Below are 26,114 nucleotides of genomic sequence, written 5' to 3' on the forward strand. Positions count from 1 at the left end.
GCATTTCCTTTGCAGTAGTTGGATAAGAGGTTGCGGGCACTAATGCAGACAGCTGGGGACGTTAATGCTGTCAGCGCAGGAGACACCGTCATTGATTTACACTGCTCCTGGGTGACTCCGAGGCCAGTGCCTCCTTGAACCGGCCGTCATGTGAGGTTTATAGGTTCGCTCCACTTAACTGGTCCTTCCTACACGATATAAAAACTATAGTTGACATTATTAATAGCTATGGCCTATCAGATCCCAGGTGACCAGCTTTAGGTACGTGTGCTCAGGCCTGGAATCGACACGTGTCTCCAAATGCATGTCCACGTGTGATCTCGGTTTTGCCCTCTGTGTACTAATAAACCTTGACATCATCTGTGGCGCAGCAGAATATTGTACCGGTGGTTCTCTCTAACGGGTCTCTGCCACAGCTCCAGAACCATGAACGGAGCTGTTTATGTGTGGGAGTCATGACTTTGGCACACTTGTTGAGTTGTTACTAACTAGACCTGCAAAAAACTCAGATTATAACCCCCACCCTGGAAACTTACATAACAATTACATGGTAATAAAGGTAAATAAAGCATCTGTAAATAAGGAAGCAATCAATTAACCACACAAGGCTCCTCTTACATCAACATGACCGCATCAATAATTAACACAGGTTCACGTGCATACTCATATTAAATACTTACATTTATAAGTTCTCTCTTAGATTTCTTTATTAGTTAACAGCTATAAAGGCAGAATATTTTCAAAGGCTTTCATTACCATCGAACAGACATCGCGTACAGTGCTTTTTCCTTTTCAGGGCATTATTTAATCGCAGCTCTGTGTTATTTTCTGAAAGAATGTGACCAAACTCCACTGACACACGAGCACCCCTGTTGAGCATAGGTCTTTAATTCAACCCAGGATGCGTTGTGTTCTCACTACCCAAGGAAAACACCCAGACCACCCCCAAATGTGGCCAGATATCGAATCTCTCAAATGGGACTGTTCACACCTGCCTTTTACCTTTTATCTAAATGCAAAGCCTGGACAGGCAGTTTGCTGTTAAACAGCCTTTTTCTGCTTCAGATTCATCTTGCACAAACTGCTCTGTGCTTCATGTGACGCTCAGGTCATCAGATATGTCCTTGACCTCCCTACCTGTGACTCTTTTGTTCACCCCTCCCTCCGCATCCCATTGTTTTTGAATAGTTTGAGCCTTTTTCTTTGATGCTTGCCTACAGTGGGCGATAGATGCATGCAGAGGTCTGCTATCTGCCCTCAGCCAGACCCACATGAACAAATGGATCGACCATTTGCGCTGTAGTGAAAGGGCCCCGACCAGGCGAGAACTTCCTATCTAGCAAACAGAGGCGGTGGTGTTAGGTGATAAGAAAAGCAGAGCTGCTCTCAGTTCAGTGTAGGATCCCCCAGAGCTGCTCAGGTAATCAGCAAACAAATCCTGAAATTACACTATTGATTGCTGCAGTGTTACGTTTAGGATTTGGATCTTTTTATTTTCCTTTTTTGTGTGAGCGTTCCATTTGATTAATCTATTAGTAAATCCAGGGATTCAAAGATGCCATTTTTTTCTATTAATTGTGATGCATCGTATTCAAAGCCAAATATGCTTAAGTTCTTTTTTTTTTTTTTGCTATTGATCAGACAACACAAGTAATGAAGACAATCAAGATGAACTGTGGTGACAGATACTGACATTACATAGACAAGAAACTTAGCAATTTAAAATGATGCAAATATTTCTTATTTATTGCCGTATGAAAGATATAAATCTATATCAGGCAGTTAAATCTGTTCTGTTTAGGGAAACATTGTGATTTTTCTTTCTTTTTTTTTGTTTTTTTGCATAGATCAATCCATAACTTGCTAAGGCAATTAATTCTGGGTTCATCTCTTTTTTTTTTTTTTTTTACTCAAGCCTGCAGATTAATTGATCACATTAAAATACTATTTTGACGCATTTCCAGCCTGTAAAGCAGGCATCAACAAAGGAACTCCGGACAAAGGAACTTCCCTTTGTCCACGTTCATGTGAAAGTTGGAATGCTGCAAAACAAACAAGTGTTTTTTCCTACCGGGTCACGGATATGCCTTTTGACGGCGTCGTCTTTTCATGTGACAGTGTATTTGTTTGTACCGCAGCCTTCTTTTATTTTCCGGAAAAGTCTCCGTGAACACAATGCAGGAAAAACATCAGAACTTCCCTGACCTCCCCTTTGCCTACTGAACGCTTTGCCACTCAGAGGGCTGGCAACCAGCCCCAACTCACCCGTCCCCTCTGGGGCCCAACATAAGGGGCGGAAAATGGACGCCTCAGTGAGTGTGTGCGTGCGTGTGTGTGTGTATTGTCGTGCCTGCAGCAGGGAAGACAAGGCCTGCTATTGTTTAATTTGTATCCTGAAGAGGAAATGCCTCCACTCGTCAGGCTGCATTGCCCCGCTGCCATCCGTCTTGAGAGCCAAGGTGTAAAACGGTGACGCGTTACGCTGCGTCGAGGAAATGCCCGGGGAAGTTTACGAAACGTCGACTTACACTATGTAACTGGTATGTGAGGAATGGCGTGGATGGTTTTCTGCAAGTACCTCTTACGTATCCCCGGGGTATTTTTTTTTTTTTTATCGTCATTTATTTCTTATCCAGAACAACATCTTGCTATGTTTTTTTTTTTTTTTTTTTCTCCTGTGGGGGGGCCACCTGTGTTCCTGGAAGGATTAGTTTGGAGAAGGAAGGGGGAGGGATTAGCGGGTGTTCCTGGTGCAGGCTGGGAGTTTGAGCTGCCAGCAGATTTATAAAGAAAATGCACTGGCTTTTTGTCTGTGTTGGATGTATACACACAATGAGCAGAGTTTTGGCTGCTTGCAACAATCATCAGGACGTCGTAGTTTCTGTTAGCCACCGCTCTTTTCCTTCCTGGCTCTGTTTTACGGGCGATTGTTGATCCTGCTCTCAGCCCACGGTGTGAATCAACATCAAGCGGTTCCACACGAGTGATGTTAAAAGCATGGATCAAATGCAGTCTGCTTTTGTGAGGCAAAAATATGGAAATCCTTTTTTTAAGGCAACAGAAGGTTTTGTGAGCTTTTGTTTTTGAATTAATTGAGATAAAAGTTTATTGAGTTAAAAAGCGGAAATTTCATGCTGCTGTTGTTAACTGCTTTGGATTAGAGTCTTCTGTTTGTGTAAAATTTTTATGTTTTATTTTCCATGACACTTTGTGGTTAAAGGAGACCAGTAAAAGCAAATACAAAAAAAAAAAAGAAAGAAACCGGAAAATGTAAGGCCCAGGGAATGGAAAAGATGGGGTCCTTTACATTCTTTCCATACAGTCAATCTGAAATATTTGAGACTGAAGCCACAATTGATGGTTCTGCATATTTCTCCCTGTGAGGTTGCGTTTTAGTGGCGCTGTTTTATTCGCTGTGATGTCACTGTGGAAAAGGAAAAGAATGAAACCTGCAACACTGCCACCTAGTGGTGCCTTTCTGGTTGGATTATTTTGGTGCCGTAGAGGTAAAATAATATAAACTCTACCCTTTGCTTGTATCTACAAATTCTGTCATGTGTCATTTTTTACTATTCCCGTTATAAGTTTAATGTTGTTTTTGTTTTTATTTGATCATTTGGCAGTAGAGAGAACAGAAAATAGGGTGAGAGAGAGATGAGATGCAACAAAGACCACAGGCTCTGCAACAGTGAGGACTTTACCCTCAGCTTGTACACGTTCTTTTAACAAGTTTTCCTCTGAGGAGAAATGTTATAGTTCTATATATTTAAAACCCCAGAAACTGACAGTTAGCGGTGCCGAGGTATATACAGAAAATGCACACGCAACTAAAACCCTCTAACTATGTTACTAATGTGTAGTGGTGGAGAGAAGAGGAAATGAGATGCAGCCCGGTCACCCGCTGAGGCCTTTCGTGGTCACACAGTTACAGAAGTGGTGATGTTGCAGTTGAGTGTGACCGTAAGACCTCAGCGAGTGGTTAACTCTGATTGTGTTTTTTTCCCACAACTATCATAAACACAGAGACACAAAGTCTGATATGATCTTTATGTCGTTTTACACGGTGGAGAGTTGCGGATTTTGCAAAGGTTTCGGTCCCTGGAATAATTTGGTAATGCAGACGTGTGCCTAAGATGAAATAGCATAAATAAAGAAAATAACACAACATGAAACAAATATACACTTATTAAGTCATGCCTGTTGTGCCTTGTTACTTCCCCACTTCCCCAAAAACTGTATACGAGGATAAAAGGATACAATATATACACACATAACAAAGCCTAAATATCCTCTTAAAACTGAAAAGGTTACCTGTTATATTCAGATCTATTCACGCCGCCTTAAATATTGTGCAGAAACTTATCATTCTGCATTTGTGTCCAAGCTGAGTCTACTGTGTAGTTCTGTTGTCTTCCAGTAGGTGGCAGTGCATGTCTGCCCAATAACCCTGGTGAACCATGGCTCCTGTTCACTGTGTTTCTCTGCAGACTCTTTGAACATGAGGATTTGGTTAGTGGGGATATCACAGTGTGATGTAACAGGGCAGTCGCTTTGTTTTTGTGTCCATTTTATCAAGATCACCCCAAAAAATTGCTCTATGATAGATTTTGCTCGACTTATTTTCTGACCATTGGCTGACTGTGGTGTTTTTGTTAAAAACTTAAGGCCCAGCAGAATGTCTCTATTTCTCCCTCGATTTAGTTAATTTAGACAACATTGCATTTTGTAAGTTTTAAAAAACACTGTTAATTATAATCTCTTGTGTCAAGCTTGTCCCAGCCCGAGGCCTCAACTTGAAGTTCGATCACTCTCGTTTGTGTGCTATAGTTGTTTTATTGGAAGTGATTGCGTTACATTAATAACACATAAATAGGAGAACTTTTTCTTTTTCACAAAGCAACCAGACAAACACGTCGGACACGTCCTGTTCTACCGACACCGGCGCCATAAAGCAGCACAAACTGCGTTATTCATCCTTTGTCGTCCAGATTTCACAAAGTTGTCAGTAAGCTCCTGATTGTTGCTCTCGGAAACACAACCCAGACACAGAGTGTCCGTTCTGTGCCGCTTCGTTTATCGGGGCCTCAGCACAAGCTCTGTGTTGTCCCTCCACTCACTGCGCTGTCGCCGCATCCACCTCCAGTCCCCGCCGACAAAGGCTTCCCAGTGGCTTCCACCACAAACACACTCGCACATGCAAACACACAGTCAGTGCCCCAGTGTGCAGCAGCAGACAGTGGAGTAGCTGTGCGGCCTGCCAGCTCTCAGAGAGGGCCACTTTGTTTCACCTCTGACTTGGATTCAGGCCAGACGGTCTGAGAGTCACTCACTGGGTCACTTGATGAACTAATTGAATGGGGAGTTTATAGTTGTGCAGTGCAGCTCCTTTTATTTATTTTCTCCACGAGGCGCGTTGTTACTTTCTGCTCCGATGGTCCACACAAATCAATGTCCTTGTTAAAAAAAAAAAAAAAAAAAAGTTTCTGTGTGAGTGATCAGCATTTTAAATGTTAATGCAGAGTCTGATTTATAGGTGAACTATGTCTCAGTGTATTTTTGACAGATTACATTTGAACCGAAGAATAATGTTGGAATAATAAACTGATTCAATTATTGATTGGCCGGCTTAATTCCTTCAGGGAGTAAGGTCAGATGTTCACAGTCAATCAATATATTGATTGTCTTACTTTAGACCATAAAAAGTAGATTTCCTTAGGTCTTTGATTCTTTATTGGATATAGCAGATAGTTGGAAGACGTCCATTTGGGCTTCGATAGCCTGTATTCTTCATAATTTCCGGACCTTGACATGGGTTAATGACACTTTATTGCCATCATGTTGAAACCGGATTAGCGCACAATCAGAGAAACTGCAGGTAGAAAATGCTTGACTGAAATGATGTCATTCAGTTTTATTTCCGTCACCGAACCGATGAGTCAATGTGCTGTGTCTGCTCTGTTTAAAAAAAAAGCTTGCCTCTAACCCTAAACCACTGTGTCTGACAACACCTCTGCTCTTCTCCAGGACCTGGAGATCGTCTACTCTTATCTACACGGGATGGAGGCTCTGTCCAACCTGCGCGAGCACCAGCTGAGGTGAGTGTCTGAACACGCTCCCCACATTTCATTAGTATGACCTTAGAAGCTTGATATTCCAATTACCTGCATTTCAGATGCAAATTAAAACATAGTGACATATCCCCCGTGTGTGTGTGTGTGTGTGTGTGTGTGAGCTCCATAACAGTTGTAGTCAGAGGTGTAAAATGAACACAGAGCTGCCGGCTGAATGCTGGTTTCACCTAGCGTTTCTAATCTGCCCTCTAACCACCCGCTGGCTGCAACTGTTAACTAAATAGTCACAGAAAACAAAACAGCTCTTTTTGTAAGCGTAAAACGCATCTATCTATCTGTTTGTCTGTCTGTCTTGTTTTATCTTGATCATGCTTTCCCAGTTTCAATCTATTTCCTAAGCTAATAAGCTGCTGTCTCTAGCTTCAGTTTAATGAATGTGTTGTTGATCTTAAAATTCCCCTCGCATGTTAATCTGTTGCTACAAGTAGCCATTTAACTGAATCTATCCAGAACGTTCTGAATCAAAGTAGTGACTTAATATCAAATCAACATATCAAAAAAACTAAGGTAAAACAAAAGCAACTGTACTTTTTCTTGAATTTTCTTCAAGGCGTATTGCCGCTCATCTAAGTGGTTTCTTCACTTCTAAATAACCAGCTACTCACCCGCAACAACAACAAACCGTCCTATTTTTACAAACTCTTCATGCATGTGACCCTTGCACAGCGTCTGCTTGATTCACTGGTCTCAATAGCATCTGAAAGCAAAAGCAGAACTCTGGAGACAACATGGTGTCAAAAATACACAATCTTACAACTGGGCTTTCTGCAGTTTTCTGCATCCCTTGGATCCACAACATTTAAAATATAAAATTTTAAAAAAAGTAGGCTGTTCCCATGGTGAACATGTAATACCTGTATAAGCATCGGGTGCATCCTGTGTGTGTCCTATGTTTCTACTGCATTCCACATGTGCCGTCTTATTCTTGACCGTCTCACTTCCATGTTCACGTTGTCTGACTGAACAATAAGCAAAGCAGCTCTTGTTCTGGCTGTTAGGAGGTCACCATATGCGTTCTGGCCTGCATGTACTAGTACTTATTGGAAGCCGTGCAAGTCTGCTGCTGACTCTGCAAGTACGTACAGACATGGTCCTCTGAAACTGCAAGTAGCCAGGTGTGCAGATGTGGAAGCAGACAGGCTGAAGATTTATAGCCAGCTTCACTTAAAGTGGAAGCCTAAACATAATAAGGTCACCAAACACATTCCAAACTGTCCAGAAGGTCACTCCCATCCTCCAATTCACAGCTCAGCTCTTCTTTATGCAAAAGAGACAAGAAAATACAGCCGGATCCATATTTGTTTGGACACTGATGCAATTTTGGGGAACAAAAAGTTAAAGTGAGGGTCTGTCTCTTTCTAACTTTAACCTAAATGTGTTTTATAAATGACTGATTTGTGTCTGTGTCCAAGCATGTATAGTCCTAACTTTATTTGACTTCAGCTCACTGTAAAAAATTCATCTTTTTCATTATCACCACCTTATTTCTTTTAAGTGTCTTTATTTTAACCATTTCTTTTACTGTGTAAATTTTAGCAATATCTGCCATTCAAAAGCTGCTCAAGCCCTAAAGTGTAAATGATCAGGGTGTGTGTGAAACAGTGTTTAATTCCTGCTGTGCTCTTCATAAAAGATCTGGCCTCTTGCGTCTCTCGTCGCCACGTTCCAGTTTGCTCTGCCCGGCACACACTCTCCAAACAGTCCATGTCAGAAGTCTGTTCCCAGCATGCCTAGTGTGCATACATGTGGATCACACTGGCGAGGGAACAATGCAGCCGCACATGACCCGTGAGCCAGAACATTCCTGCGTGTGACCCCTCAGAGGCCTCCCACCCGGCAGTAACCCCGCTCCCTCCTGTTTGGGTCCCACAGCCCAGCCCACCACTCCCGTCAAATCCAGTTTCACAAACTTAAAAAAAAAAAAAAAAAAAGTTCCCAGCCGGCCAGACATCCCACTAACTATGGGATTATGCTGTAGTTCCCTTTTTCTCAGCATTTTCATCAGGCAGGAATGTGTTGGGTTTTTTTTTCTTCTTGTTTTCACAGTGACGCTCTTCGCCCCTAACTGTTTGTGAAGGCCTTTGTGTTTTGATCAGTGTGGCTGCTGCTTGCTAGTTTACCGCCTGCAATGTTGAAGCGTGCTCGTCTTCTCTAGAGACGTTTTCACACTTGATGAGTAAAAACAACCACAAATTACTTTCAATACTAAATTCATATTTAATACTTACGCCCGGGAGAACATTGACACAAATATTTCATAATGGGCACAATGTGATTACAAAGTAAATATGGTTCATTTTCAAATGTAATGCACCGATTGGGATTTGAAGATTTCACCTTAAAGCAACGAGCTTGTGTATTGTGCCTACATCTAAAATGTAAATTTTCAGCACAGTAGTAATTAAACTCCTGGCTGCTATAGTCGACTACTTTGTGACTAAATGTGTAAGACTTTGGTCGTGCAGGGAGGCCTTTTGTTTTTTGTTTTTTAGTCTTTTACAAAGAAACACCAAACTCTCTTTAAATACACGCTTCCAGTGTAGAAGACACAGAACAACAAACTTCCCCTCATTCTGTAGCAACCGACTGTGATGCAATACACCCACGGGACAGTCATGCTCTGTTGTTTTTTACTCCTGCATTGTTATCAGCAGCATCTTTTTACTGCTTGTCAGTATTGGCACATGAGACTGGGAAATGATGGAAATCTCTGCTTGGAAGTTTGCCAAAAAATAAATCAGGAAATAATTATACCTAATGCTGTAATGGTATCAGTGAGAGGACATAAAACATGGATGTAACCACCACCGGGTCTGAAAAGAAAAATGAATGAAGAAGTGGCTAAAGTGCAGTTTCACTTAATGGTCAGTAGGTGCTGGCCCCAGTAAACTACTACAAATATTTTGCTTCGCACATGAAATATTAAATCAATAAATCTCACTACTCCTCCTCCTCCTACTACTACTACTACTACTACTATTATAATGGAACTAAATTAATTTCTCCTCCTCACTGTGCTGGTTGTTCCTTTGGAAACAATCACATAAATAGTAAGAAATAAGGCCTCAGAGAGAGGTCTGTAAGGGAGTAGACTGACCCATCCCTCCTCCTCTACTCTCTTTCAGTCATGGTCACAACATGGTTCTCCACAAACTAACGGGGGATATCACATCTCAGTAGCTACTTCTCTCCTTTATATACAGCTCATGAATAGTATCAAAGTCTTACTGTAGCCATTATTTGAAGTTATTTTTGTTTAAATGACTTCCTTATATGTTGTCTGTATTGCTTTAATGATAATCATGCTTGTATTAGGTATTATTTCAGCGTGTTGTTTTCTGACGCCTCCCCCCTCTCTGTCCCTGCAGGATAATGTGTGAGACGGTGCGCTATGAGAGACACGAAGCCAACGAAGTGCTATACTAGTAAGTACCACGATGTCTGTGCTTGGGGAGGTGTGAACGCCAAACGTGTTTGGGGTTTTTTTGGTGATATTTGGTCAGACGCTAGCATCTCTGCCAGAACATGTGCGCAGCGTCAAACAAAGGCAGCCTGGTGTAACAGCGTTTCACTTCTGCTTGATTCAGACATGCTCAGACACAAGCTGAGCTCTTGATGACAGCGCTGATCGCTGCAGCTCAACCTGGTTGACATAAATGAAAACAAATGTTCGTAACGCACGTTTGGATGATTACTTTTATAAAAGAGTGTTTTAGTGCCAGTTCCCACAGCTGAAGAAGAATAACCTGTCATTTCAGTGTAATTCAGTAAGTCGTTGTGGACTAAATTGACAAAGACAAACAGTAACTACATTATCTCATAAGGCAGTTTTTTTTTCAGTGGCGAGAAAACTAGCAGCTACCACCCAGTGACAGTTCTCATATGCTTCCCCCGCCTCTGAGCTACAGTTGGTGGAGGGTTAATTCGATCAGAAAGCTACATTGACGGCTTCTGAGTGTGTTTGGATCCACTTTGAAAGGCTGCCACAACTTTGGCAAGGAGAACACACACACGCACACACACACAGTGTTTGACTGCTGTCACACGTTGACGTCTTCTGAACACCCATGGTGAGAATTAAGACAGTTAATTAACTCTGCCAGCGTCTCGAGGGGTTAGAGAGGGTGCGTCGTTCCTTTTTCTGCCGTCTGATCCCCTGTGTGTGTGTGTGTGTGTGTGTGTGTGTGTGCGTGTGTGTGTGTGCGTGTGTGTGTGTGTACATGTTGGGGAATGATGTGGACGAGTCAACACCTCATTAGAAGCCCACTCTGGATTGTGGGAGCCGATTAAACAATAGGAATCCAGATTAAGCCGTGGTCCTATAATAGACTGTTTGAGCAAGACTCTTTCAAGCTTCTGCACGCTGCCAAGCCAAGAAGCTTACATTTGACATTTTTAGTCGCAGACGAAAATTGTTCTTGGACATTTCCTGTCACAAATGTAAAAATGTGCCATGGGATTCACGTGTCCACACAAAGCTGGTCAGACCTCTCAGTTTCTTCCAGAGTGGATACATCGCAAAAGGGACAGACGCACCAAACCCAAACCAAAGAGCTTCCTACTGCTCCAGTTTAAGAGTAACATCAGGAGGTGGTGTTCGTCTGAATTTATTGTTTAAAAAAAAAAAAAGGAAAAATGAAAGATCTTGGAAGAGCGAGAAAGTTGGGAAGAGCTACAAACCATCATACAGAGCTGGCCTCCACTGAACCGTGCTGATCAGTTATTGATTAAATCCAGATGATCTGAATCAGAATCACATTTATAGCCACGTATGCTCACACGTACAAGGCCTTTGTCTTTGGGTTTGGTGCAATAAACATAGTAAAGTAAAAAGGAACAATACAAAATATACAATGTACAAAGAATACACGAAAGTGAATTAAATAGCAGCAGAACTACACAAATTGTGAGGCAGGGAGTGGAAACATTTCACGTTAATCTATCACGTAGTGACATGTCTCGCTGAATAACAGAGTGGAATGTTTGTTTATAGGTCCAGTCGCAGATGGGCCCAAACTGCTCTTGTGGCATGTAATTTTGGTCCCGATGGACTGCAGCCTCCTGGCACGTCTTTGTGAACATTCCCAAATACAGAGTGTTTTTGCGAAACATTTGCATATTTTGAATGTTCAGATGAGCTGAAGGTGACACATGAGAAGATCCTTCTGTGCATGCACTGGTCTGCGAAGCTGAATAGGCAATCAAAGTAATCTCCCGCATTGATGTGCTCTCCCATCCAATAAACCTGCTGAGTAGGCTAAAAAGTTAAGGGCCAGCTACTGGTGATCCCAAACCTTGGACGGTTGTCGACAGCTGAAATCAACCACCGTCTGACTGTAGGTTTGAACTGTCACAGCCCTTAGTGTTTGTGTGAACGGACAGTCAAGTCAGTGATGATATCAGTGAACTTTTAATAATTATTTTATCAGCAATCCTAAAAAAAAAAAAAGATTACAAATGTCTCAGTGCAGCAGCAAAGGAAATATTGTTCTGCTGGTGTATATGAGATTATTTCCATTCATTTGTCTGACATCCAGAAAGAGAACATATTTAACCTGTGTTGTGTAAGTACAGAGGGAACATCAGCACCGGACAGAGATTTCACCAGCAGAGATTCAGTAGATTAAGGACTTGTTTGTCATTTATAGCATCACAGCTTTTAGTTTTTATATTTAGGTGAAGCACAGACCTGCTAATCTGACCTCGGGGACGTGTGAGGAGGGAGTTTCTGAACCTATCTGACCTGTGAAGTTGCTCAGAAGGAGTAGAAAGCCCAGTTAATCAGCCTGTTTGTCTCACTCTGTAGCAGATGTCAGCTGTGATCATTGCTTTCTCAGTGAAAGAGGACAAAGAAGAACCTGATCTGCATATATGGTTTCTCGTGAGCATGTTTATAAATGAAAACAGTGATGCAGATAAACACCATTGCACAGAGCATTTTTAGATTTTTCTTGCTTGGTGTGGCCTGAGTGAAACCACAACTGCCTGTGCTTTGCTAATTTAAAGCACAGAAACACAGCAAGCAATTTTCTTTTTAGTTTATTGGCTCATTTCATCTGCAGAAGCGTGTGCACTCGACAGATGTGCACAGCTGTTAAGTTGCGTGTGTACCACTAGCTTACATGTATTGTAACCTATAAAACTCAGCCACAGCTCTCCTTGAAAAGAGCTCGGTGGTAAAACGGCAGAAGATTAGATTGACTTCTAAAAATACAGGTTTTTAATCGCCTGGCTTAATGTCCCCATTTGTTCATAATGTTGGCAATAATACGCCTCGGAATGAAGGCTCTAAAAGTTAGTGGGAAACATCAGAGTGTTAAGTCGTATGACTTGTGCCTCAGAGTGTGTCTCAGACTACTGCAAAAAGTGTGGTGCATTAAAAAATTCCAATTCAGCTGATCAACCCAAATAATTCAGTTTACAATTACATTAATGCATGTAATCTTTACAGCTACCGAGGGACAACTGGCAACCAATTCATCAGTTATAGAAATTGATATCTATTGAATTCTATCAATCGTAATAGATGCCCAAAAACCTCTTTTGTTTTGTATTTTGTCTCGCAACATCAGAGAGTTAGAAGAGGCAGCATTTTTATATAAAGTGGAGCCAGTCAGATTTGTTTGGCCGCCGGTCGTCCTCCCTTGATTTCAAGGAATGAAGCCGTTCACATTTTACATGGAGCTAAATGATGTCTACATATTTTTATTCTTTCCTTTTTCTGCAAACAATCTTAATGCGGGATAAAATGCAAGGAAGCGACCTAGTTAATAACCCAGTACGCTCACAACCTCACTCTTGCCTGTCCATGGTTGCTGGTGGAATAATGACAGGAGGATAAGAGGTAATAGTTCTAAAAGTACTCATATTTCCACTGGATTGCTAGAGTGCTACGTGCACCAACACCCACCCACACACACACACACACACACACACACACACACACACACACACACACACACACACACACACACACACACACACACACCGCCACACTCAATAACTCATGAAAACATCCCATCCTGCGAAAGGCTGAAGCGCTTGGGATTTACCATCCAGAGATTATACTGCTAAACCCTCCAGAGATGGAGGCTGACATGGCACATTGTACAGCAGCTGGTGAAGAGGGTTAGTGTCTTTTACCCTCTTCCATGTCAGCTCTTTCAGTGCCGCCCTCGACCTCTGACCCTCTCCGGTTTGTGTGGTACAACTGAAAAATAAAATGGTATTTTACAGTTTCTCTTAGAGGAGTAACATTGGGAACTTTTTTATCTTGATCAGTGGAATAACCTTAGCTAAAATCAGAAGAGCAACAATGGATTTATTCCCATTCATGACATAATAATAAATGTATGTTTAGTGTACATAGGCTCAGTGCAGTTATACAGTAGACCGCTTAGAACCACCTCTTCTTGCAAGCAGCTTGATAGGAGCTGGTGAATTTGCTGGTAGGAGTGGCCTTGCAGCAGGAAGCTCTTTGGTTTCCTCTGAAAGATGAAATTTATCTTATGTCTGATTTTCCCACCTGCTTTGGCAAAACCAGTCTGACCTTCATACATACCATCAAATCTGTACGTATTAAATGAAATGGTTACAGAGAAAGACTGAAGGACCTCTCTCTCAGGACTGGACTGGCAAGAAAAGGCAGACAACAGCACAGCAGTAATGTCACAAAATCACTAAATCCAATCAAACCATGACAGAAACAACAAACTTATCACCACCACCATCATTAACGGTTTAGCAGCTGGTTGTTCTTTGACTTTTCCATTGCATTTTCTCTGATATGGAAAAAAAGGAGCTTCCGAACTGATATACGATGACAATACTAGAGAAGCACATTGTGCAGACTGTGATATTTTAACCCTCGGCTGAGGTTCAGAGGCAGCAGCTGTGGGAAAGTTGCCCCTGTCACACGGCTCCTGCTCCCAGTGACACCGTGAAGCTGCCTTTAGACACAACGTCACAGGAGGGCGGCGACCGAGGGAGCTCCGAAATGAAAGTGAAAAAGACATAACATGCCAGTGACCGGCCGGATTGTATAATTCTACATTCTAGAACCCTCTTAGCTATGTGTGACGCTCACATAGAGACATTAGTCATTTCATAAGTGTGTGGTTGTGCTGGTTTCTTCATTGGAAAATAATTGAAGAAAATGGAAGAAGGAAGTTAGATGCGTTTTGTTCAGAAGAAGGAAATTTTGTTCAGTCTTTAAAGGAAATGGTTTGGTTTCATGTGAAGAAATACTTTTTAGTTTTAAGAAAAGACCTGGCGTGAACCAGTGGATCGTCTGTCGTCTACCTCCCACCCGTAGCTTTTTTTGTTTTGTTTGTTGGACGACTGAAAACGTGAAAGCTTCATTTCATGCCACTATGTGGTATCGTTAGCCTCTTGAGGATCTCATGGTGAAAGCAGAAAAACAATAACAACTTAAAAAATGGTCAGTTGCTTTAAATGTGCATGTCGACTCACCTCTATTGTGTTGAAACTCATATCTCCGTGCACCCAAAGTAAGCCCCTTAGTGTTTTGTTGACAGTGTTTTTGCTCTGTCATGGACCCACAGAGCCTCGGCTGTTTCACAAAATCAACCTTTATTTCACAATGTTATTTTATTTGACCATGTTGTACCACTTGTTGATACAAAAAACAGCTCAGGCATTTGATGGTGACAAGCCAGTGCCTTCATGCATACACTGATCAGCCATAACTTTATGACTAATGCTTCTAATCGCTGTTCAAATGAATAGCGCTGATTCTTTTATTATCATTGCACCTCAGTGGATGAGATATACACACCAAGGCAAGTGACAAGGTTGAATTGTCATATCGAAACAATTTGTTGGGAGCATCTTCTAAACTGCAGCTCTTGTGGAGGGTACTGCATCAAAAGTGGTCCAAGGAAGGAGAAGTGAACCGGCCTGTAGCTGCAGAATAGTCAGGGTGTCCATGCTCCCCCTGTTCACTCCTGAAAGCACCTACAATGGACACGGCAGCATCAGAACTGGACCACAGAGCAACAGAAATGCTGCTTATCAGGGGAACATGCAGCACCAGTATGCAACGAACACCCTCATATGTTGAGGTGGTGGAATGTATTAATGTAACGCACATAAATAGGCCAGGAACCAGGTTTCTCAGGAGAACATTGCATCTGAAGAGGTCCCCAGTTTTGGTCACTTCACCCGGCGGCTTCAGCTAATCGGAGTTCAGAGTAACTATGACTCAGTTTTCATTGTTGAGTAAAACTCTTTCATTTCCTAACGGTCAAACCGTATTTCGTGAAAGTCTTCATGCCATCATCATTGTTCCCCCATGGTTTTACCACTGCCACCACTTCCGTGGCAGTCGCATAACCCGATTCCCTGCTGTTCAAGGCTTCCCTGTGGGGCTCTTGGTAGATGCTGTTTAGTGTTCGTCTCTTTCTTCCAGTACGCGTGACCCAGTTCAGTCAAGCTGTCGTGGCACATAAGAGTCTTCTATCTCCTGCTTTTTTGGTGTTGTATCTTCTCCTCCTCCTCCTCCTCAGCCATGTGCGACGCCTGCCTCGCTTTGGTACATCTGCGTGCCAAAAATTAATAATTGAACACTTTGTTCGTGTTGTTTCCGAATGCAGCGCGGAGCCATAAAAAGACTGGGACGAGTCTGTAGGGTGGTGGGTGGAGATCAGTAGAGGGCGAAGGAAAAAGGGAAAGGATGTTTTGGAGGGAGCGAGTGGTTTTGTATCAGCAGAGTGTGCTGTCTGCAGCCTCATTAGTTCTACAAGGGAAAGTGTGCAGAGGAGGAAGGAGGGGTGAGACTTGATGATTAAAAAAGAAACTCAGTCAGCACGGTAATGGTGAGTGTGGATGCATGCGCCTCTGTGGGAGCACGTGTATAATAAGAGCAGCCATCCTTTAACTTTCTGTAAGCAAGAAACCAGTCCCGCCTTGCTGATGTGTGGCTGGTCATTGATTTTCTTTTGGTGTTTTCAATTAAAAAGTCTCACTTTGGCGAAGTGAAAATGCTCTGCGATAATTATTCAGCCTGCTGCCTTATTAACACCTGAGCAGCTTCAAGTGCAAGGTCTGACCTCAGCTTGATGACTTCATCTTCTGCACCGAGTGGTTAACAGACAGGTGGAGAAACGTTCAGTTTCCAGTTAAACGAATGCTCTACGTTCATGGCAGAGATAGTTATAAGTTTTTTGCTTTCAGTTAAAACGCAGCATTTAAACTGAATGAATGAAATGAAAAATTTTTTGGCTGTGACTCCACACTTAGAGATAGGGTTAAGAATTTCTGGAAACATACTTATTCAAAATGTTGCAGTAAATCAAATGACATATAACTCTTAATGCAGTTGGTTACCTTAACACAGTGGTTCCCAACCTTTTTAACCATTAATTTAACCACTCAATTCAGTTGGAATTCATACAAAAACAAGTAGATCACATTCCAAATTCCATTCCTAAATTGCAAAACTTACATCCTAAATGTTAGGATATAATATTAGTTATTATTATTACTATTCTTTTAAGTCCTTGTTTGTACTTGGGACACATTCTCTTAGCTTCATAAATTTTCTCACCATCTTTCCGACAACAGTGGCTTTGATGAAAAAAATGCCGGTTTAGATGATCCCTTCTGGAAAACTCGGAAATTCTATATTCCAATCATATCTTAGCATTCACATCACAGGTTAACTCAGAAGAGAAAAATAAGCTCGCTATATTGTCACCGTTTGCTGAACATTGAAATATGTGCAGCAAATATTTTTTTATTTTGAAAACAGTAAAATCCGAGTTTGACAACTCAGAGCTAATTTTTCCCAAGTTGTCTTGAATGCAGCATCAACTACAGCTGGAAGTTTTCCAAGACCCACCCCCACCCTACTTGTGAGTGGCTGGTGATGTTAGTTTTGAGAAGGAAAGCTAGTTGCTCTCATTCTGTTGGTAGGCGAACGCAATTGACCGCTCGAACCTGACATCTTTTTCTAAATGTTGATCTTATTTTTTTTTTTTAAATCGTGATCGAATACCACACGCTGGAGATCCGACACGGTGCTGGAGATACTTTAAGACCCGCATCCCTACATTGCATGGGTTGCATAGGGAGAAGCATGCATACTGCTTAAAAACTGGTGAAAACTGTGGTGAATTCAGGTCAGACAAGTTTTGGCACACCCCATGTGACCTCTTGTTCCCAGGTTGAGAACTACTGCCTTAACCTATGCTGCCTTCAAATGCGCTCAATAACTGTCCGTAGGAATATCAGTGTGGTGTTCACAACTTCCTAAATGAACGTTTTATGCAACATCCAAGTTCAGTGTACAGACGTGTTTCAGAAATGGTATAGGTGGATGATATATTAATATATTGCAGTTTAATAATATGGAGTTGTTTTATAGGTTATTTCATACCTTTATTTACATTAAGTTACCTGGTCGTAATCTCAGGTGTCTTCTTACAACTGATGCAGCTGATGTTGCCATTTAAACTGCAGTTATTTTATGTGCATAACTTCCCACTTTTTAAATTACAAGCTTGTAAATTGCATTTGTTGGCAGCATTAACACAAGCACTAACAAAAGGTGACATGTTGTTCTTTTACACTTTGTTTTGTGCTTGCACTAAACTACCAAGGTCTAACATGTTAGCCAGAGTCACAGGTCCTGGTAGGTGGAAAAAGTTGCCTGTGCCCATTGTTTCAAGTGCTTGTACTAAACCTACCATAGTTTTATCTTTACTGCACAGACATGATCTTCTTCATCTAAAACAAAGGCAACCAGACGTGTGGCTTCTTCAGTGGTGCAGTGTTTTCAAGGAAACTCAAACCAAACCCACTACCTTTGTTTTAGTTTTGTTTTAGATTGACAATGATCTGGAGAATGGACTCAGACACTCATCTTTTATCTAGCGTTCAGGAAGAAGTGAATATCTCTCCACTTTCTTTAAGAAGTTATGGGGTTTATTGTTATTATCCATACTCTAAAATCCCACAAAATGCACTTAGTAAGTAAAGTCACTTTGATTAGTCGTGCATAGATATATTTAACATTTGTAGTTAAAACCAGCTGCACATTTTGGCCATTTTGACACATACTGTGGGCTGGTAACAGTCAGGACGCTGAAATAAATGAAGGCACCAAACTAGGTCAGTAAGTCACAATATCTAGCCACATAACCATAACTGTTGCTGTTGTTGTGCAGCTTGTGTCACCATGCCTAAACGACAGCAGCTTTTGGTTACTGCCGTGCCTATTTCTGTCCACCAATGCCCAAACTTCATATCAAATTCCCAGCACCAGAGAGTGATGACATGAGTGTCGCATGTCGCTGGTAGTACTTCCTTCCCTGGGTTTCTGCTTCTTCTTTACCGTCAGACGACTGCCAGGGGACATTACACTACATGTGTTTGACTCACTAATATACCTTCAACATACAGCAGTGGTTTTCCCCTCACATGCAGTTCTACAAGTTGCCTTGTCCCTTTGAGCCCTTGTATGAAGCTGAAACTCGGGTATTAATGTTTTTATCCATCTCCGTAGCATCTGTTTACAGTTTCAGTTGGTTAACTGGTTACACAGTCTCTGATAATCCTGCATGTTCCCAGCATAGAGGATTCAGCCTCGTGAGATTATCTCTCTACAATCCCCGCGATATCTGCAATGGCCCGGAGACGAGTGTGATGAGTAAGGAAACAAAACTGATGCATTTGAAGTTCTGTGACATCTGTGGCTAGCTGTGTTTCCGTTACAGTTTTTCGCTGAATGAAAGCGATATTTTTGAAATTTTAACAAAGTACAACTGGGCTTTGTATGTGTGTCCAAAGAAGGGCGTCATGCCAATGAGCTGTAAGTTTCGTAAAGTCTTGTCTCGCGATATCCCATGATTCTCTTAAATTCTGCTCACATGAGACTCACAGGAAGGTGGACTCATGACCCTCTGCATCATCTCTGGTGACAGGGGAATGCCATCGCATGCTATTCCATTGCTCTTTTGTGATAAACTTCTGAATTGATGCATCTGAAAAACCACCTCATGAGAGCTTAAAAGTGCGTTAGAGATATTTGAGGGTTTTTGTGAAATGGCGTTTCCATTACCAATACTTATTGTGATATTTAGGTTTTGCGTATTTCTTGGGATAATAGAAATGCAGCAAGTGACAGTCTAAATTTAATTTCTGAAAAGTGATATTTACGGAGCTGTGTATCTTTGGGAAATGTCTCCTCGGCTGAATCTTTGATGTTCCATAATAAGGTCTGTCAGTCATAAAAACAGAGATTTGAATAAAATTTAGTAGGTAAAAGTGTCTTCTTAGTGCGGGGGTAAGGTTTACTGCGTGTGTTTGTTTACCAGTCATGTTGTAAGGACTTGACCGCTATCTGCATCACTCAGGGGTCAGTCTGAGTTTACTTTGTCTGAGAGGCCCAATTTCCTCGTCTGTGTTTCAGCACGGCTACGGGTGTGGGTGGATGAGATATGAGTCCTCAGTTCATTCATAGTTCTTTCTCTCTTTCGCCAACACTCTTATCTTTCTTATGTTTTATCCTTTTCTTTCTTTCTTTTTTTATTCAATCGTTGGGCAAAGTAAGCAGTCTTATATTGTCAATGCATTGATCCACAACACCTGCACAGAAACTGTTGATGAAGCAGTGTCTAGGTCGATACATTGACTGTTCCGTCCATAGAAAATCATTTCCCAGAATTCCAGACAACACTCACACACAAAAAACCTTGACGAGTGGCTATTTGACATTTTTCTATCAAAAAATAACGAGAAATATTGATTACTCAAATAACTGATTCATTTTGTACCAGTCAATTAAACACTTGGTCAATTAATTGTTTCAGCTGTAGAATACAACTAAATGAAATCTAAACAAATGTACTATTTCTTTTTATCGTTTATTGGAAAAACAAACAACCTGAAATAATTGTACAGGTTGTAGAATTATGTGATTTTGTTGTTGCACATCGACTGCTTCTAGTGCTGTTAATTTGAACCACTTTCCTGTGTGCTCCCAGCTCATCTGTGTCTCTCTTGTTCTCTTGCAGCCCTGACGACATTGGAAGCTGCTGGTACATCCTGCTGTCTGGCTCAGTTTTCATCAAGGAGTCCATGTTCCTTCCCAGAAGCAGGTAAGATCATCAGCCATTTTGATGGAGTCTTAATCTTGAAACACGTGAGCAGCTTCCCTCCTTCCAACCAACAGGCTAATTACATGTGCTCAGCATCCCAGGTAGCAAATGACAGAACAGTAACAAAGCATTTATTTTTTTTATTTTATTGAATATCTTTGACTGGGAGGAAAGAGACAACTTTGATTTGTCCTCTCTCATAAAAGTTAGTGTTCTGTTTTATCAGGCTGTATCCAGATAAGTAAACAGTGGGTATTCCTTTTACTAAAACTGTCTTTTTTTTTTACATGTGTATATATGTTTGCTGAGTGAAAAGGTTACAAAGGGTATAAATAGGCAAATGCTAATCAGAATTCTCCAAATACAAAATAAATAAATTAAATTTCATTTAGCTGCCACTAAAGAAAACAACTTCCGGCTGTGATTGGGAAAAAATAAATAAATAAATAAGATCATCCACAATGTACTTGGCTCTCTAAAGTCTAAAAGAATGTAGCTGGGAGGTGAGATCAACTTTACTTCCCGCACATGTAATCACTATACATTTGAATGAAATGATTTCTTTACATGGGAAATAAACTCCATGTAATACCAACACCTGAAAAGCAAAGGACGGCTGCATTAAACGCTTAAATGTCCTTAAATGTGTGCATAATATACGTTATACTGTACGTTTTAAATATTTGTGTTGAGCTCATGACTTATAAATAGTAGGAATCACAGGAAACGGTTAAACAGGAAGTGAATACATCCCATTTTTAATGTAGCACAGTAACATCACACCTCTGCATTTCAACATGAAAATGCCATCTTTCAGTCAGCAGCTACTTTGATAGTCATGTCAGCCGCCTTGAAGGGGAAATATTTTCTTGTCAAGCCTCCGGAAGGATTTAAAAAGCTTTGAAGTCGCTCTAAATGCGTTGTGATTTACATATACATACACATACACATAAATATAATGGAATTCTCATTTTTTTCTGCAAAGATACGTTGTAAGAGTATTCTGTTTGGTATTTATATAGTGTTTGAAGAACGAGCAGAGACCAAGTCTCACCTCCACATGGGTAATAATTATTTATGACACCTTCAAAGGACTTAAGATTCTTGTTCGCCTCTCGAGCTCACACCAGTGATCACCACCTCTGAAGCCAAGATCCAAATGTTAAAAAGCTGCAATTTCACAAGTGGATCTGTTACATGAACCACCTCTGTGGGCGTCTCGAAAACAATGATCTTTTCATCCATTAGGCTTGCATAACACACCTACGGCCACTCAGGGCTCCGGGCCGCTGCTTTAGCCCGTGGAGCAGAACGGCTCCGGCAGCACCGCTGGGGGGTTGTCAGCGGTCGTCCTCTGGCTTCATGCGAACGGGGGCGGCTTTTAAAGGGGAAGACGCGATCGGATAAGTGCCAAAAAAAGCGGACGCTTCTTAAACGTAACCTTTTTAGTTTTGCCAAGGTGAAAGAGTGTGTGTGTGTGTGTGGTGTGAGATGCCGGGAGGGGATTTGCAGGTATTGGCAGATTAAAGTTAAAGCCTGACCATGACCACTGAGGAAGAGAAGGCCTTGAAAGTGTTTACTAAGCGTGTGTTGCAAAGAAACTTCCACCGGGCATCCACTCTGCTGCAGGACACCCTATAAGGTTAATATTTAGCTCTGACGTTCAGAGTGATGCAATATTTCCACCTTCTGCCCTAAATTATACCTACAACGTTTCATTTACCAGGTGCACATGGATACATTTAAATAGATTTTTTTTTTGTCATATGAATAGTCAGAAAATACGTTACATACAAGATAATATAAGACAAGACTTTATTGATCTTCTTGAGGAGGAAATATAAAAGTAAATATATATTAAGGGTACAAACATATTTACAGTCTGTATCAAGTTCTAAGTAACTAACTACTAATTACTATCACTAATAATAAGAACTACAGTTTGGTAAAAAATCAACAAAGGCTGAAGTGAAGAAGGCTGAATACATATCACTGACAGGAGAAGCAAATATTAGTCAGTGTTCTGCTGGGAAACGTTTGGACCTGTGTATGTCTAGACCAGACCAGGCAACCCCACTCCATAACAATGGCAACATGGCCTCCAAATTCACTAGATCCCAGATTGATCAAGTTTCTGTGGGATGATCCACAGAGACCCCTCCCATCAACTCATAGGACCCAAAGACCCCCACTAACAACATCCTGTTACCAGACACCACAGGACACCCTCAGAAGGTCCATGTCCATTCTCTGATAAGTTACAACTATTTTGAAGGCACAAGGGAGACCTACAGTATTAGAGACGAGGTCATAATGTTATGCTTGATCAGTGTACATATAGACATTAATTTATTTGATGAATGTTGACCAACTCCAACAGGAAGGTTGCTCTGAAAATGAGTATAAAAATAGTATGAAAGTACCTGAGATATGGGAATGGCCCCTGAGGTGGGAAACTGAATTACACAGGATGAAATAATAAACTGGTAAATGGATACAGTTTTCCAGGGGAAAACCAGTAGCAGTGAATCAAATGCTGAGGTTAAAGACTCTGTTTGGTGCAGTTGCCCTTTCCTTCATTACACATGAGTCTGGGTGGACGTCGATGGTAATTAAAGGTGGTAATTCTACTTTGCCGTCTTATACGACCAGCTCTCATCGCTATGATTGTTTGAATATAATTATTCAAAAGTAAAATGCACAAAATCACAAAGTATAGCGTGAGACACTTTTTGTTTGACTGCAGAATAAAAAAAAACTTTATAGTTTTAGGGGAATGCAGCAAGACCTACACCCCCCTGTGACAAGTAGACATTTTTGAAGTGACTCATACACGAAGGCTCATTCTGATTCAAGGTTTCAAGGACTTCTGGATCACGAAACCCTCTCGGTCCTTGAATGACAGCGTCTACTTTCAGTTCAGCAGAGAAAATGCGGAAAATAATACCTTTTCTCGACAGCGAGTAGGTGGCCTGTATTCCCCAAAATATCTTTACTATCAGTTACCATGGTAGGTGCAGTCAGTCTGGCTGGAATAGATCTGACGTCACACGGGACTCGTAGCAATAACAGGTGTGTCAGTCTTATCAGCTCATACAGCATGACATTGAATATATCGTGTGTCTAAACCACTCTCTCATTTTTTTTAGACGTGCTTGGATTTGGTTTTAAATCTCTGTAAGGCCCACACTGCCTCGTCTAGTCTATAAAGACCAGAAACAGTGAAACCAAAATGGCTCAGAGGGGAAATTGGTTGTGACACAAGGAACTGAATGGACTCCAGCGGGACTTCCTGAAGCTTTTAAAGATGTGGTGGAATTGGGTTTCACACAGGTCCTGCCCAGAAGTGGCTGCTCATATCCACTCTGACAGCAAGGTTGAAAACCTGATATGTCTCCTTCATTCTCTCTCTCAGTCTCCGCTTTGCTCCCTGTTAGCTGTATGAGATCTGATTCAGGGGGAGATGAATGACTCAGTCATTAACTGAAGAAGCTAGTAGCCTCCTCGGTGCCTTATTTAGCCCAGAGGCCATTGTGAAATCAAATACCACAAAAATAATTCCGTCTTCACAAATGTGTGACACGGGTTGGAACCATGCACGGCACATGCTCTTTTAAGTACATAGACAAGAGATAACCTCCATCTTTTATGACAGAAGGGACTGTTAAGGCTGCGACAGGCCAAGCTGACTGTTGGTCTTTTCCCAGAGTCGGGCCGTTGGTAAACATCAGTGGCCTATTTTTACATTGGGTCTCACCACTGGCCTGGTCATCAGCTGTTCAGAGGTAGAACTTGGGCATGAGAGGAAAACCAGCATGTCATCTAGAATAAATAAACGTTAGACCTGCTCATAGTACTTCTTTAGATTTCCAAGATGGGTGCTTTCCTCAATATGTATGTGTCAGCTGGCCACTGGCTGTAGTCTTTGTGATGTGTTCAAGCGCAGGCTTTTGGTCCAGACAGAAGTGATGTAACAGTTTCTGCATTTCATAGAATATGTCAACAAGAAAATAAAAATGAAGCATATTAGTCTTTTAATCATCTATTGTGTCAGTTGCCCATTCAGCCCAGTTGAGTTTGCCCTCATTGAATGAACGTGTGGAAATTGTTTTAGTTACAGTAACATACAATAACGGTGCAGTGTATGGAACTAGCAGCTTCCACCCTGATGGAAACTTGATTAACCCCCATTCTGCTTTCACTTCTCCTCTGTGGGGCTGTGTGTATTGTTTTTCAGACGATCGCTGTTAACCTTCAGTCGTCCACACAAGTTTCCTGATCATTAATAGACATTAACATTAGCAATCAAAACCAAACCACAGCACTGAACTGAATCATCTCATCTCAGCGGCACAGCTCAGCAGAATGTCACACTCACTGCATTTGTTCAGTTGAGCTTCTGGGAAAAAAAACAAGGGTAGAAGAGTCATTATTTGACAGACAGCAGCAGCCCCGACAGACTCTTGTGTGACTGTAGATGACGTTGAGCAATTATTGTGCAAATACATATCTTTCTCATTGTTTTCTGTTTTGCTGACATGGATGTTCTGTGTAGGATGACAGACAATAATGAGCCTGAGGAGATGAAAAGGTGAAAGGTGGATAAAAACAACTTGTTATGGCTGCAGAGTTCACGTTTTTCATACTTGGAATGTACATTTTTGTGGTTTAATGACTGTTCGTTGGAATGTGTTGAAAACCAAGTGAAACTTCTTGTCCTCATTTTAGAGAACAATATATTTTTTCTTTGTTGCCGATGGCAGTTCACATGACCACCAGTATTCACAGCTCACTGACTGTAAAACAATCCACTGTTTTAAAAAGCTAGATTATTTATACATGTAATTCTGAGCAACTAGACTCCTTGAAATATGAAGCTGCACTGAGCCAGGCTGAATTTTTTCATTTTTTTCACAAGTTCAAAAAGTCAATTGAAAGGGGCTTATCGGGCTTATCTTGACTCTGGAACTTGGCTGTAAATTTCTTTCAACATATTTCTGGGATTTCTAAACTGTATAGATGTACAAAACTGAACTGTTATTTCAATATTACTAAATATTGACTAGCTGCTGGCTGGTCTGTTCACTCTTACAACATGGTTATTATTTCACAAAGAAGACAGATGTTTACATGTCTCGTCCTTCATTCACAGCACTACCAAATTTTTTGCTAATTATCAAAACAAAACTTATATATTTATGGTACGCTGTATTTGTTCAGTATGTTGCAGTCATTTACATCGTGTGCACTGAAACTCACCTGGAACAGCTCAGTGATTTTATTTTACTGCGTAGTGGTTTGATAATCTAAGGCACTTGTACTCAGAGTAAAGGAAAAGTGGTGTGTTTAGTCCTAAATAAAGTGCAAAAATTGTGAATGCCTTAATTTAATTAGTTGAATATATTTTTTTCTTATAGAGCTTGCATTTAACTGGTCATTAATATTTCACTAATGATCAAAATAATAGTCCTATAGGAATGAAACTGCCCCGTGTAACCAGCTCAGTCTAAACAGACTGGCCCGTCTGATGCAGTTTTCAATCAGATGTAGAAGAATGTTGTAGCCCTTTGATAATCTGTTCAGAGCATTGGCTCCAGATAACCATGCAGGAACTCCATCCAATCATTTTTCTCTGGTACATTCTAACTTTCTGAGCATGTTTCCCTCACGGGGAGAGGAACATGAAGCTGTAAATGTGGACAGCGATGCGAAAAACATGGCTCGTAGTTGTGTTATATTTCTAGTAGATTCAACAGTCCCGAGCAGGGAAAAAAATGTGACGTAAAAAGTACTTATTCTTATTGATCATTTGGAGCGCGTAAACATATAAATCTTATGAGATCATTTTATTGATCTACCATTT

The 26,114-nt window shown here is 41.2% G+C and overlaps 1 protein-coding gene across 8 annotated transcripts in view; it reads left to right on the forward strand.

Annotated features, from left to right (window-relative positions):
• The window catches only part of rapgef2b (Rap guanine nucleotide exchange factor 2b), a 101,314-nt gene that overhangs the window by 23,095 nt on the left and 52,105 nt on the right, over nt 1-26,114 (forward strand). For all 8 annotated transcript variants that reach the window (XM_047586023.1, XM_047586019.1, XM_047586020.1 and 5 more), the window contains exons 2-4: nt 6,025-6,095; nt 9,500-9,556; nt 20,168-20,251. In XM_047586023.1, the coding sequence (XP_047441979.1) occupies nt 6,025-6,095; nt 9,500-9,556; nt 20,168-20,251 (212 nt within the window). The remainder of the gene's footprint in view (nt 1-6,024; nt 6,096-9,499; nt 9,557-20,167; nt 20,252-26,114) is intronic.

The sequence above is a fragment of the Mugil cephalus genome, chromosome 5 (genome assembly GCF_022458985.1).
Source record: "Mugil cephalus isolate CIBA_MC_2020 chromosome 5, CIBA_Mcephalus_1.1, whole genome shotgun sequence".
NCBI lineage: Eukaryota > Metazoa > Chordata > Actinopteri > Mugiliformes > Mugilidae > Mugil > Mugil cephalus.